A 13,840-nucleotide genomic window follows, 5' to 3' on the forward strand; every position below is an offset into this window, starting at 1 on the left:
CCATTCAGCACTATCAATCTAAATATTGTTATAGGACTCATTTTTGTTTATAATGATGTAGTGATGCAACTGAAATTATTAATAATTATCTTTTCCTTTGCTTAGTTTTCTATGTATTCAGCACAAATTCATTCCCAGACCTTTCTAGTAGTCTCAATCTCTTCTGAAAATACAGACACCATCAGGTTTTCTATCAAACCCATCATCGTGAAGAAGTGTCTCCTGCAGTCATTTGAACTACTTTAACAGTGCAAAGCTGTCAGCCTGGGAGCTCCCTTCACTTCACTATCATCCAGGGGATTCTTTTCACTCCTCCTTTGGAGGCCTCTGTTTCTTGGATCACATGCTTTCCTCTTTCCTGGCTTTTCCCCTCATTTGGTAAACATTTCCAGTAGTTTCCCAAGAAGAGGAACTTTGGATGCCAATTTTGAAGCATTGCATGTCTCACACTTAATTGATAGTTTGCCTGGGTTTAGAATTCTAGATTGGAAATCATTTTCCTTTAGAATTCTGAACAGATTTCCCAATTGTGTTCCAGCTTCCAGTGTTGTTTTGAGAATTTTGAAGTCATTTCAATTTTTTATTTTTTATATGGTCTATCTTCTTTTGAAGCTTTTACGATTTTCTCTTTGTCCTGAGCATTCTCTGTCTTGGTGGGGATCTATTTTCATCCATCATGCTGGGACTTCATTGAGCCTTTTAATTGCAAACAGCCTTTTCAATTCTGGGAAAGTTTCTGAATTATTTCATTGATGGTCTTCTCTTCTTCTGTTAATTTTATATCTCAAGCACTAGGTTTATTAGTTAACCTGTTCATATATAACCAATTTATCATGTTATATTCCACTCCATTGTCCTCCTCTTTTGCTGGCCAGTCTTTCTCAATCTCAAATCCTCACTGTACTTCCTCTGCCCAACCTCTAAATGTTGGAGAGCTTGGAGCTTACTCTTAAGACTCTGTTCTCTTTCCTATTTACAATATTCTCTCTAGGTAACCTCATCCAGGCTTCAAATACCACTCCTGTGCTAATGATTACTAAATCTTTATGTCATCCCCCCAGAAATTCCACTGTCTTTTTGACATTTCCACTTGGATTGCCTAACAGGTATTTCAAATTCAACATGGCCAAAACAGAAGTTGAATTTCACTCAAACCTCCAACTCCCCTTCTATCTCAGTGAAAGCACCAACAACTACAACAAGTTGCTCAAGCCCAAAACTTTAAGAATTGTTCTGGACCCCCTCTTTCTTTCCCACTCCATAGTCAATTCATCAAGTTTTGTAGCTCTACTCCAAATGCATCCCAAATTCATCCTCTTCATCTCTACTCTCACCTCCATTCTAGTTCAAGCCCTAGCCACTATTATCTCTCACCTACACTCCTGTAATTATCTCCTAATTAACTGGTCTTCCTAATTCTACTTTTGCCACCCTAAGACCTAGTCTCTACATAGGAGCAAGAATAATCTCAAAAATCTGTCTGTTTAAAATCCTCTGTCTTCCTATCGAACTCTGAACTTGATTCTAACTTTCTGTCTTCCTATTGAACTCTGAACTTGATTCTAACTTCTCATTCTGGTTTACAAAGCCTTATATAATCAGATCCCTACCTACCTCTCCTTTCTGAACATCTCTCTCACAACTCCACTATTTGAGCAGGATGTTCTAGCCAACTATTTTGTTTTTCTTTTTTCTCTTTCTTAAATATGCCTAGCTCATTCTTGCTTTAGAGTTTTTGCAATCTGGAATGCTCTTTCTACTGAACTTGTATAGTTAGCGTCATCTAGTCATTCAGATACAAGCTTAAAATCTCAACCTCAGAGAGAACGCCCCTGGCCACTCAATCAAAAGCATACAGCTATCCTTCCCTATCACATCTTCTAGTTTCATCCCTCTGCACAGCACTTGTTGCTATCTGTTATTTTGCTTTTATTTCCTGCCCCCAGTAGAATGGAAACTCCAGGAAAGAAGGGACTTCATCCATCTTATTCACTATTAAACTCCTATGCTTAGAATAATGCCTAGCATATAGTAGGTGCTGAACATATGTATTTGCTGAAAGAATGAACTCACATAGAAATAGATGTATGATAACTACCTCCTATAGTCAGGCACTGATTTAATCTTGCCCCCAGAGAAGGAAACTCTGAGACCAATTAAAGTAATTAACCCATCTTCCTAATTAGGAAACACAATTAAACAAGAGGTTTGCCCAAGGTCAGAAAGCCACTTAAGGACTAGAACCAAAGTTTCTTCTTATCTAATGTCTTTTCTACTAAACCACAGGTCTCTCTCACTATTAACAGGATTCATTAAAAATATTATGTTCCTCTCCAAACAGCCACGGTTCCTTCTTTTCTCCTATTTCCCGCAGTGATTTTTATACATATTGCAAACAGGCACGCAGTAAAAGAGCCAGTATTTAAGATCCCTGAGAGAATAGCAAAACATCAAAAAATGTGTTACTGAGTATAGCATTGTTGGTTTTCAGTTATGAGCAGAGTTAGGTCATACATCCTCTACTGAATCTTGTAAGTATTTCTATGTACATGAACCATTTATTTTATGTCTTTGTATAAATGTCTCTTCTTGGACTGTAAGCTTCTCAAAGGCAGGGTTTATGTTTCACTTATGTTTGTATCCTCAGTGCCTAGTCCAAAGCCTATTCCTTTAACAAATACCTGGGCACCTACCTTGAGCCAGGTTCTGTTCTAAATAGTGGGCATTTCTGTGCACCCTTGGAGAGAAATGCCAGGCATTTAAAAGGTCTTTGTTTTATTTTGTATAATTACCTCTATGACAGATAATTATATCAGGTTTCCATTTTTTTGATAAACTCACAATTTTGAAGACTTGGGTGCCATGCCACCTTTCTTACTTTGAAATTACCTTATTTCCAGTGTAAATCCCTGACCACCTATCAAAAATGTCTTAAAATATCTCCTATTCTGTGAAGATTTCTCTGATCAATCCCACTGTGATCCTTCTAGTTTTACATCCCTTCTTCAGTGCATACCTCCACCCACGTTAACTTAAACCTATTTGGTAGTTTAGATGAAATGTGGTTTTACTTTCTACTACATAAGAAACTTTGCAAGACCAGAGAACATGCCTTCCATTTCCTTTTTGTCCTTCTCAATAATGTATTTCTAACAAAATTCATTTTCAAAGATTTCACTTGTCAGAGTGAACCCCAATCTGCTAGGACATTCAAACTGCTACAAAATTAAGATCACCTTTTGAGAGGCTGAACCTACTTATAATTGTATCTAAGAGTCTCCCCCAGAGACTCTTTGTTGCTCAGATGTGGCCTCTCTCTCTCTCTCTCTCAGCCCACACAGCAGGTGAACTCACTGCCCTCCCACCTACATGGGACTTGACTCCTAGGGGTATAAATCTCCCTAGCAACGTGGGACATGACTCCTGGGGATAAGCCTGGACAGTACTGTGGGATTGAGAAAATTTCCTTGACCAAAAGCAGGAAGTAAAATGAAACAAAGTTTCAGTGGCTGAGAGATTTAAATGGAGTAGAGAGGTCACTCTGAAGGGCATTTTTATGCACTATATAGATATCCCTTTTTAGTTTTTAGTAATTTGGAATAGCTAGAAGGAAATATCTGAAACTGTTGAACTGCAACCCAGTAGACTTGATTCTTGAAGACAACTGCATAACTATGTAGCTTACAGGGTGTGACTGCATGATCGTGAAAACCTTGTGGCTCACACTACCTTTATCCAGTGTATGGACAGATGAGTAGAAAAATGGGGACAAAACCTAAATGAAAAATAGGGTGGGATGGGTGGGATGGGGGGGATGGAATGCTTTGGGTGTTCCTTCTTACTTTTATTTTTATTTTCATTCAATTTTTTTTTTTTTGAAATAAGAAAAATGTTCAAAAGTTCATTCTGGCGACGAATGTACAACTATATGATGGTACTGTGAATAGTTGATTGTACACTGTGGATAATTATAGGGTATGTGAATATATCTCAATAAAACTGTATCTTAAAAAAAATCACCTTTTACTGCAACAAAAAATTGTTAGAGACTTTCAGTCATGCTGTCTTCATTTCAAAGAAAGCCCAAGGAAGAAATATGTGATGGGAATTTGGGAAATAAGATTTAATTAATAAAATGCGTTTCAGTATTCTATTTTTGGTTACTATTTTTAGAATTCTGATGGGCCCTTGTACAAGTACAGGAAAACAAGAACAGGCCCCTCAGTCTCTGAAGTGCTCCATTTTCCCCTGACTACTTACCCTGTGGGCAGGCACTCTTCTAGTCTCTTGTACTGGTAGCCAGAATTAGGGTTGGTTTGGCCCCCTGGTGTGCAGGCTGTAGCCTGAATAGTTAGCTGATGGCAGGCACACTTGGATCTGTATAGGGCAGAAGGATATGACAGTGAGGGCTGTGAGACTTTCTTTAGGAGTAAGAAGTACTAACAAAGGGATGGGGATAGAGTAATGAAATTTCTCTTTTCTCCTGCCTCATACATATAAATGAGAAAGGAAAAGACAGAGGAAGAATAAGACAGAGCAAGAATAAGATAAAGAGAGAATAAAACAAAACGACAACTGGAAACATGATGGAGGGAAGTAAAGGAAAAGTGGAGAGAATCGAGAAAGACACAAACAAAAAACACACAAGTACTCAGGATTACTCAGACACAGCCTCTCTACCTCATAATGGCTTTCATGGAGGACTTATGGCAGGAGCTCTGGCTGAGAAGAGAAGTAAAGGAAGATGGGGAAAATGGGGAAAGCAGTGCAGATATAAGGCAAAGGAAGAGGTAGAGAGAAAGGCAACTATGTGGAGGTTGGAAACAGAGTCAGCAATTCTCCTACCAACTCACTTGTCCCGGCACCCATCCTTGCAGTCACAGCCAACCAGAAATTCGGGGCCTGTGTTAATGAAAACGCCCTTGCCCGGTATACGTTCCTTGCTGTAGGCCACCTGGGGTGGGGGAGTTGTGTCAATCTCATTGACGCAGGATAAGGGAACATCTTCCTTCCCATAGGTGATGTCCAAAATATAGTAAAAAGGTTTATAGGGCTGAAACTTCCGGTCCACAAGAACATATGGATCCAAACAGAACATCTCCAGGAAAAGGAAGTTACAGCCAGTCTCAAAAAGGTAGCGTTCAATCTCCTGCATTGTCCTAAGGCAGAGGCCACAGGGTGTCTTATAGATAACATGAAAGCCCATCTTGCGATTAACTCGGCGCCGCGCTGTCATCCTCCGGAAGTCATAGAGTAGAGGGACGAGTAGAGGGTTCTTGCCCCGGTACTGCTCACTCCTCATTGGTCTGACTCGAGACAGACAAGTATAGCTGCAGACATGAGGTAAGTAGAAAAGCTTCTCCATAGGGGCACGGTAGGAGGGCTCTGCTGGGGCCCGCTCCAGCATGCCATGGAAGGCTGGGGGCACTGGGGGTGCTGAGGCAGAGGTTGTTGAACCTAAAGGTGATCTGCAAATGAGATGCAAGAAATCAGAAGACAGCAGGACCTCTCTGTTGTACAATTACCCCACCAGCTGGTAGGCCATCTCTCTCATCTTTCAAATAGCTGTGGCCTTGAAGCTAAAGATGACACAAGAAAGTGAGACCTTCCCTTGCCAATTCATTCCCCAATCTGGACAATGAAACCTTCTGTTACTCTTCACTGACCTATTCTCTATTTCAACACTATATCTTTTCCTAAAATTTATTATGTGTGAATCATGGAAGTGGAGTCCAGTCTTTTAACATTGCTTTTTTTTTTTCTATGTCTTATAAATATCCTTACCAACTCCCAGAATCCAAGGAGAGGATCTATGTTTCTTTTCTTTTGTACCAATGATGGGACCATGTTAAATAAGACGTTTTACCACATGACTTTCTGGTGATGCTGTTGCTTCCAGGCACCCAAATTCTAATTCAATTATTTGTACTTTCTGTTACTCAGAAACTTCTAAAGTTAAAGTTTTCTCTTCAAGTCTATACTCCTCACCATCATAACCTTAACTAAGCCCCTTGGAGCCCCATATTGGTTGCTCAGTCCACACTGTCAACCCACCTGCAGAAAACTTGAGATTTTCTCACCTGTACGTCTGGCTGATCCCAGGCTTCCCGCCAGGGATATTTTCGCTAAGTGTAGGGGATGTAGGGGAGGAATGACCTGAGCCCACAGATCCTGGCCGGAAGGATGTACTCTTCTTGGCTACCTGCTTCCGTGATTGGGCAAGCTGGCTTTCTAAGCTTCTAGAATAGAAGAGATCATACGGTAAGGATGCAGAAAATACAATATGAAAAAAAACTGGAGAAAAAGGAGGTTTAGCACTCACTCATTGTCAGCTGCCTGGGGGGACAGAGGTAGGGCAGGTGGAGCAGGTGGGGCAGGTAGAGCTGAAGGCTGTGGGGGCTCCACTGGTTTGAACTGAGTTGCAGTACTGGTCAGATCCTGGGTGTACTGGACCACAGGGCCTTTGCTCCTCACAGCACCTACAACAAGAAGAAAAAACTGATGAGTGCGAAGATTAGAGTTGTATCGTTTGTGTTCATCCACACACTTGATCTTCAATTTATGCAACATAAAAAAGAAGCAACAGAAATATTCTGAACAGGTGCTAAGATTATCAGTTTTTATTATTTACACTGGTGAGCAGGAATGCTGGCAGATATAATATCAAACATTTATACTGCATTTTGACTTAAATAATAACATTTTATTATCTTCCTGCCTCAGAAGAGTTACTTAAGTAATTATGTTACTTTGGTATTGTCAAAAATGCATTCTTTAAAGAACTAATGTTGGCAAGAAAAAAATCAACCAGAAATTATGCCAGGAATATGGGGAAAAAATCCATATGGGGTTAAAAAAGTGATCATAGATAATACACAGAACAGGTAATTCTCATTTGGACAACATAGGTAATTATTACCTCTAATAACTCTAACTTAGGCCAGTTGTTTCTGATTTTTCTATGGTTGTTTAGAATCAGAACCATAGCATGTAGAAATAACACCACAAATCCATTACCACTAGTGGAAACAACTCAGGGCAAATGTCCTGGTCCCAATAAGTCAGTAGTATCATCCTAATAAACAAAGGACAGCCATTATATATAATCTCCTTTGCTTGTGGCTCCTGTTTCTTCCTCTGTCAAAGTATCTTTCAGGACATACCCATGTTTGGACGTGTCCTGAGCTGTCCCCCTTGCTTCTTCTCCAGTGCAGAAGCTGAGGACGTCTTCATGCTGAACATAGGCTCTAGCCGTGTAGAACCGCGATAGATCCATTCACATCTTTTGTCATCCTGTGGGATTGGGAGGAAGGGTGAGTGGGGGGAATATCTTGTCATTTGTGGAGGATATATACCCACCATGGCAGACATCAGGCATATAAGGAAGAAAAAAATGTATTCTTTGTTTAAGAAATTATAGGTGAGATAGATGACTATACTAAGTACTAAAATATGAAAAGGATCACAGGCCTTGGGACAAAGGGCTAAGATTGCACAGTGAAGAAATACAATTCCAGAAAGGTGGTGAGAGAAGAGAAAAGAAAGGGTACGGATAATGTGAGTTAAACTGAGCCTTGAAAGATCATCAAAATCTCCAGTTCCTTGATGCTGCTGCTTCTCCCACTGTCCTACCAAAACTCGAACCCTGGACAAATTGAACCCCCCCCCCCTTTCTCTGTACCTAAATCCATTGTGAATATCCTAGAAGTGAAAAACAAACAAACAAACAAAAAAAAAAACAAATCAAAACCATGCAGATTAGTGTCATAATTAAATTCCTGGAATTCATTCTCAACAGCTGCCCCACAGGAACAAAAAGAAAGACAAGGTAAAATGTGACCATAAACAGTGAAAACAGGTAAGACAATAGATAAGAAAAGCTATGGAAAACATATGAAATCTTTCTCTCATTATTGCTTCTTATAGCTCCAATTTACCCACGCCCCCACCTCCAAAGCTCAAGGGGAGAACAGTACCAGGAAGAGGATCCTGACTAGGCTGCCATCCACCTCCTCCACCCGGGACTTCCACCATGTGCCTTCCCACTCGGTCTTGATAAGCTGGCCACTCTTGAGCAGCACCATGGGGCGGTTGGGGTAGGCAGTAATATACTCCTCTATGAAGTCTCTGCAGGAGATGTCTTCTATGTCCTCCCATGTCTTTTTCACTGTCCCAAGGAAGAAGAAGGACTGAGAGAGGGCAAACAGGGCATGTCTTAAAAGGGAAAAAAAGATGGCAAGGTCACATTTGGTATTTTTCAAGTTAGAGGGGAGAAAAAAAATAAATCAACAAGTCATAGCCTCCAAGGAAGCAGAAAACAAGACCACCTAACTACTGAACCTAATGTGCAAATGCACATCAAATCAAGGAAATCAAATAAATTACTGAATAAGCAATATAAAATATAGGTGATTCACTCATTTCATACTAATGGATGTTTCTCCTCAGGAAAATTCAAGTGAAAATTTCTGCTAATTTGTTGATACAAGTTAAGTGGTAAATCAAAAAAGATCAGATGGCATCAAGACATGAAATAGAAAATGTGTCCTTCTGTCTCAGTCTCCATTAGGCTTTTAAGGACCCTGAATGTGTTCACTGTCATGTTATGCGGAAACACAGCAGTGTTAGTTGACTCTTTTACAATTGACAGTTGTAAAACGGTTAAAAAACTGTTTCCTACAGAAAGTTGTTTCTGTAGGTGTCTGTCCCTAAGTTAGAGTCATAATGGTAGAGGATACCATGAAGTCCTTACCTAATACACCTTCGATTATGCAGGCTACAGATTTATACATGTGAGGTGAAGCATGAGACTACGAACAAATCACATCTCAAATCTAAACCACTTAAAAATGAAATAAAAATACTTCTACAATATAAGCAGTCCACCCAAGGTCAGTCATGATCTTCTAGTATCTCATTCTTCGGCTACAAAGATCCAGTATTAGAGATGAGCAAATAAAACCGTATCTCCCAACTGTAAACTTTACAGCAATGTTAAAATTTCTTGAACATGGTAACTGCTTTTAAGGCAGTTAAAAAGTGAATATGCTTGTTCTTAGGAAACGTGCATGTAAGCATTACGTATTCTAGGAGCGTGATGTACATAACCTACTCTCAAATGTTTAGAAAACAGATAAACAGGTAGAAAGATAGATAAAATATGGCAAATGTGCAAAACAATATAAGCTGGTGTATCTGGGTGGGGGGTATGCTGAAATTCTCTGTATGGGAGGTGGTATTATTTTTGCAACTGTCCTGTAAGTTTGAAATCATTTTAAAATAAAAAAAAATTTTTTTTAAATTAAACACTCCCCTCCACCCCACCAAACCTGTATCCCCCAAAAGACATTAACCAACATTAAGCTCAAGATTGGGGTAGAATCTTGTGCACCAAATAAAAAACCACAACTTTTCAACTGGGCACCTTAATTAAAAATACAAGGTAAAGGAGGAAAGGAATAGAACCAAGGAAGAAGTGGGGGAGACACTCACGTGGCCGGCAAATGGGATACAGTTCAGATTGTGTGACATAGGATGCATAGCCATCATCAAAGAAAATAAGAAACCTGTAAGGGAGGAGTGGTATAGAAAGATCTGAGGTTAATGAACACAGGAGATATTTAACATGACCTACAGAAATCATTTTGTCATAGTCGCTACTCTTCTGGGTCACAAACAGGAAACACTCCAGGGAGCATGTCCACCTGAAGAGTCAGGAATTCTCCAGTAAACTAAACAACATATCTCTACCTGTTCAAAATCCATTTATTCTTGTTCCTCTATCACATTCCTATGCTATTGAAAACAACTTAGTCTCTACTTCATCTCTTCCTTCTATGTAAATTCCCTATTCCCATAACCATTAACCAGTAATTGTTGAGTACTCTCCTCTAACTTTCCTCCTTCAAGTTTTCTCTTTGAGGGAAGAAAAAGGGAAGGGAAGAAGAAGGGAAGGGGAAGGCAAGGGAAAAGAAAAAGGAAAGAATCATTCACATGTCTCCTGTGGCAAAGATAGAGAATGGGTTTCTGGCCACTGGGGACCAAGAACACAAAAGCCAAATGTGACATTTGGACTATGACTTAAACAGGGCAGGTGTTCCTAGTCTCCATTCCCTTGAGAATCCTCTGTCCAGGTACCTGAGCTTGTTTTTGACGTTAGGTGTCTCGGCTACAATGCCAGCATAGAGCCAGACCTGATTCCCATCTTTGTATTTGGCCACCACTCGACTGCCCACATATAGCTTGTCAGCTGGAGGGTGGTAATCATAGGCAATATGGTTCCCCGACAGTAGACTCTTTCCTTTGTTGTCAAATTTGACCTTGTACTTCTTCCCTGGCCCTGAGTAAAAGAGAAAGATAACAAATTTTTTAAAAAAGGGAAAAACTGTCAATGTCTGTGTAAGTCCTGGCTGTTATGTGAAAGGGAAGGTTGTAGGGAAAAGAAACAATCAGCAATGGGGAAAGCAGGATTGCCTTTCATTAGTTCTTCCTCTAGTTTGAACATACCAACTGTCTGGATGGCAATAAGGGTGCCTTTGTGCCATGTCTTAGTTCTCTTCTTGCCCAGAATTCGCATGCTGACTATCAGGTCACCATCTTTGCTCAGTTCTCCAGACATTTGACTCAAGGTTCCTATGGAAGGAAGCAAAGTTGTTCTAAAGAGTTATGCCATATACTTGACCAAAAAGGGGAAAAAAGAAAGGTAACAAGCTGAGATCATAGTGGCTGAGAGATCCCAGAGTCCAAAGGCTATCCTGGATGTTTCTCTTCTGTAAGCTCCAGCTAGACATCCCAAATGGCCACAGTATGCCATGCCTTTACCGAAAGCAGTCCCCAAATACCTTGGTCTCTATCTGAGATTCTATTAAAGATTCACACACTAAATTTTTTTTTTTAATTTTTAACTTAAAACAACAAGTTATTCTCTCACAGTTCTGGAGACCAGAAGTCTAAAATCAAGCTGCCAGTAGGGCCATGCTCCCTGTGCTAGTTTGAATACATTATGTCCCCTAAAACACCATTATCTTTGATGTAATCTTGTATGGGCAGACATTTAAGTGTTGATTAGATTGTAATTCTTTGAGTGTTTCCATGGAGATGCGACCCACCCAACTGTGGGTGATAACTCTGATTGATGATTTCCATGGAGGTGTGGCCCCACCCATTCAGCATGGGCCTTGATCAGTTTACTGGAGCACTATATAAACTCAGACAGAAGAAGCAAGCTTGCTACAGCCAACAGGACACTGAAGAATGCACAGAAGCTGAGAGAGAACTGCAGATGAGAGACAGTTTGAAGACAGCAGTTGAAAGCAGACTCTTGCTCCAGAGAAGCTAAGAGAGGACAAACACCCCAAGAGCAACTAAGAGTGACATTTTTGAGGAACTGCAGCCTAAAGAGAAACATCCTGGGAGAAAGCCATTTTGAAACCAGAACTTTGGAGCAGACACCAGCCACGTGCGTTCCCAGCTAACAGAGGTTTTCTGGACACCACTGGCCATCCTCCAGTGAAGGAACCTGATTGTTGATGTGTTACCTTGGACACTTTATGGCCTTAAGACTGTAACTTTGTAACCAAATAAACACCCTCTTACAAAAGCCAATCCATTTCTGGTGTTTTGCATTCTGGTGGCATTAGCAAACTAGAACATTCCCTCTGAGGGCCTATTCCTGGCTTCCGGTAGCTCCTGGCAATCTTTGGCATTTTGGGCTTGTAGCTGCATCACTCCAATCTTGGACTGTCCTCATACGGTCATCTTCCCCATGTGTCTCTGTGTGTCCTCTCCTCCTCTTATAAGGACATCAGTCATTGGTTTTATGACCCACCCTAATCCAATATGACCTCATCTTAACTAATTACATCCTCAAAAACCCTATTTCCAACTACGGTCATATTCTGAGGTTTCAGATGGACATGAATTTTGGAGGGACTATTCAACCCTCTATAGGTAGCACTTACTAAGTTTTATCTTTCAGAATTTTAAATTCACTAGAGTGTTCCTATACCAGACAAGTCCTAAAACCCAGAGGCAACAGCCTCTTTAAGATCAACAATCAGATGCAGCCCCCTTCACCATACTGTCAACACCCCCTTTCAAAATGAACAAGTTAGGGTGCTCACTGCCTGGACACCCCTGAAGATGGAGAAAGAGATTAAGTGAGAGGAAGGGGTAGCAATAAACAAGATAAGATTTAACAAAGGTCTATGAATACTGAAACTTTATATAATTATATATTTTTGGATGCTGGGGTGTTGGAATGGTAGAAGGAGGTAAATGACACGGTGCAACCCAAAGGTAGCCTATGGCATCCTTTTGGATTTGCTCAATAGCTGCTCATTGAATTGTGCCTTGAGCGCCTTCACCTTTCTGTATGTATCTGTATTGCATAACAGGGAAGGGACTGAGACTGTAGAACTGTAATCCATAACGATTTTTGAAATTACCTATATAACTGCTTGCTAAGATGTACATCGAGAGTTGACACCTTTCTGTATTTATGTTACATTTTACAATAATGGAAATGGCTAAAGTTGTGGAACTGTGACCCATGACATTCTCTGAAATTTGCTCTCTAACTACTTGTGAAATCATACTTTGAAAATTATCACAGTTATGTATGTATGTTAAAGTTCACAACAAAAAAATAAAAAATAAAAAAAGTTATGCCATAGATTTGAGTAGAGATTGGAAAGGCAAAGAGGGCAATCAGTGAAAATGGGTTGGTTTTCGATCTTTAGCTACTTTTGCTGCTCTCTTGGACAAAAGCAGAAAAACAAGACACAGCTAACTCAACCAACCCCATTCTACAAGCAAAGCTTCCCTCAGATGTCTTCATATGAGTTTCTGTTACTCTTCTCTCTCTAATCTTCACTTGGCAAAAGTAATCATGGGCATGGAAACAGCCTAAATGTGGAGAGCTAACATCATTAACATCATTATAACTGGGACTTGGTAACTAGTGAGGACAATGAGTTTGGCGTATCTATCACAGTCAGCAGACAAAGGCTTGGGCAGACAAGAAGGAAAACAAAGTCACAAATAATCTTAGGTTAACCATGGACATATAGCTAGTGGTGTAAAAGAAAAAAAAAAAACAAAACCCAACAGAGGAAGTGAAGGATTCTGAGATGCTAATGCTAAGCAGGTTATCTATGAAATCTCTAGGAATTCACCTCCCCATCCCCTCCCACCCATATCCAGGTACCTCCTCATTCTGACCTTTATGTGGATCCTGTGAACTGCTCTTTTTGTTGACAGCATCCATGAACTTCTGGACATCTTGAGCTGACTTTCTTAAGGCAGCCATAGCTTCACGGAGCTATAGGGAAGGGGATAAGGGAAACAAGTTCCAAAATAGTAGCATGGGTTAGAATAACTTGTTGTCCAATAATAAAATGGAGTGATTATGTTTGGAGTCATGTGGTTACTTTTATCAGGCAAAAGCTGCCCTTTTTTTTTTTTTTTTACAAACTTTTAGGAAACTAATCTCACCTGGCAGGCCAATTAAATTTTACATTCATTTAGCGTTCAGAACTTAGTGGACCTCTTGGTAACCCTTTTTGCATTCTTATGATGTCTACCAGAGGGTTGCAAAGCAGGGGGTTGATCACAGGATGAATTATATATCAACAGGTGATCTGACTGAATGAGCTGGCCCATTTTCTTCCATTTTCATATTCTTATCTCTCATCCTTCCATGACACACCCAAACTCACCTTCTGGTCTTTTGGAGTTCTACTCCCAGCATCACCTATGGATGAGAAGAACTCAGCGTAAGAGAATTAAATGCAAGAATTTCATAGAAATCGAGAACTAAGCTACTTGAGAGTTTATGACT

The 13,840-nt window shown here is 40.1% G+C and overlaps 1 protein-coding gene across 4 annotated transcripts in view; it reads right to left on the minus strand.

Annotated features, from left to right (window-relative positions):
* Positions 1 to 13,840, minus strand: part of SETDB1 (SET domain bifurcated histone lysine methyltransferase 1) — a 51,478-nt gene that overhangs the window by 6,223 nt on the left and 31,415 nt on the right. For all 4 annotated transcript variants that reach the window (XM_037826055.1, XM_037826052.1, XM_037826053.1 and 1 more), the window contains 11 exons: positions 13,719 to 13,753; positions 13,222 to 13,321; positions 10,507 to 10,632; positions 10,138 to 10,339; positions 9,493 to 9,566; positions 7,977 to 8,167; positions 7,164 to 7,293; positions 6,323 to 6,479; positions 6,081 to 6,239; positions 4,854 to 5,468; positions 4,261 to 4,377 (listed from right to left, as the gene is read on the minus strand). In XM_037826055.1, coding sequence (XP_037681983.1) covers positions 4,261 to 4,377; positions 4,854 to 5,468; positions 6,081 to 6,239; positions 6,323 to 6,479; positions 7,164 to 7,293; positions 7,977 to 8,167; positions 9,493 to 9,566; positions 10,138 to 10,339; positions 10,507 to 10,632; positions 13,222 to 13,321; positions 13,719 to 13,753 — 1,906 coding nt within the window. The remainder of the gene's footprint in view (positions 1 to 4,260; positions 4,378 to 4,853; positions 5,469 to 6,080; positions 6,240 to 6,322; positions 6,480 to 7,163; positions 7,294 to 7,976; positions 8,168 to 9,492; positions 9,567 to 10,137; positions 10,340 to 10,506; positions 10,633 to 13,221; positions 13,322 to 13,718; positions 13,754 to 13,840) is intronic.

The sequence above is a fragment of the Choloepus didactylus genome, chromosome 2, assembly GCF_015220235.1.
Source record: "Choloepus didactylus isolate mChoDid1 chromosome 2, mChoDid1.pri, whole genome shotgun sequence".
Lineage (NCBI taxonomy): Eukaryota > Metazoa > Chordata > Mammalia > Pilosa > Megalonychidae > Choloepus > Choloepus didactylus.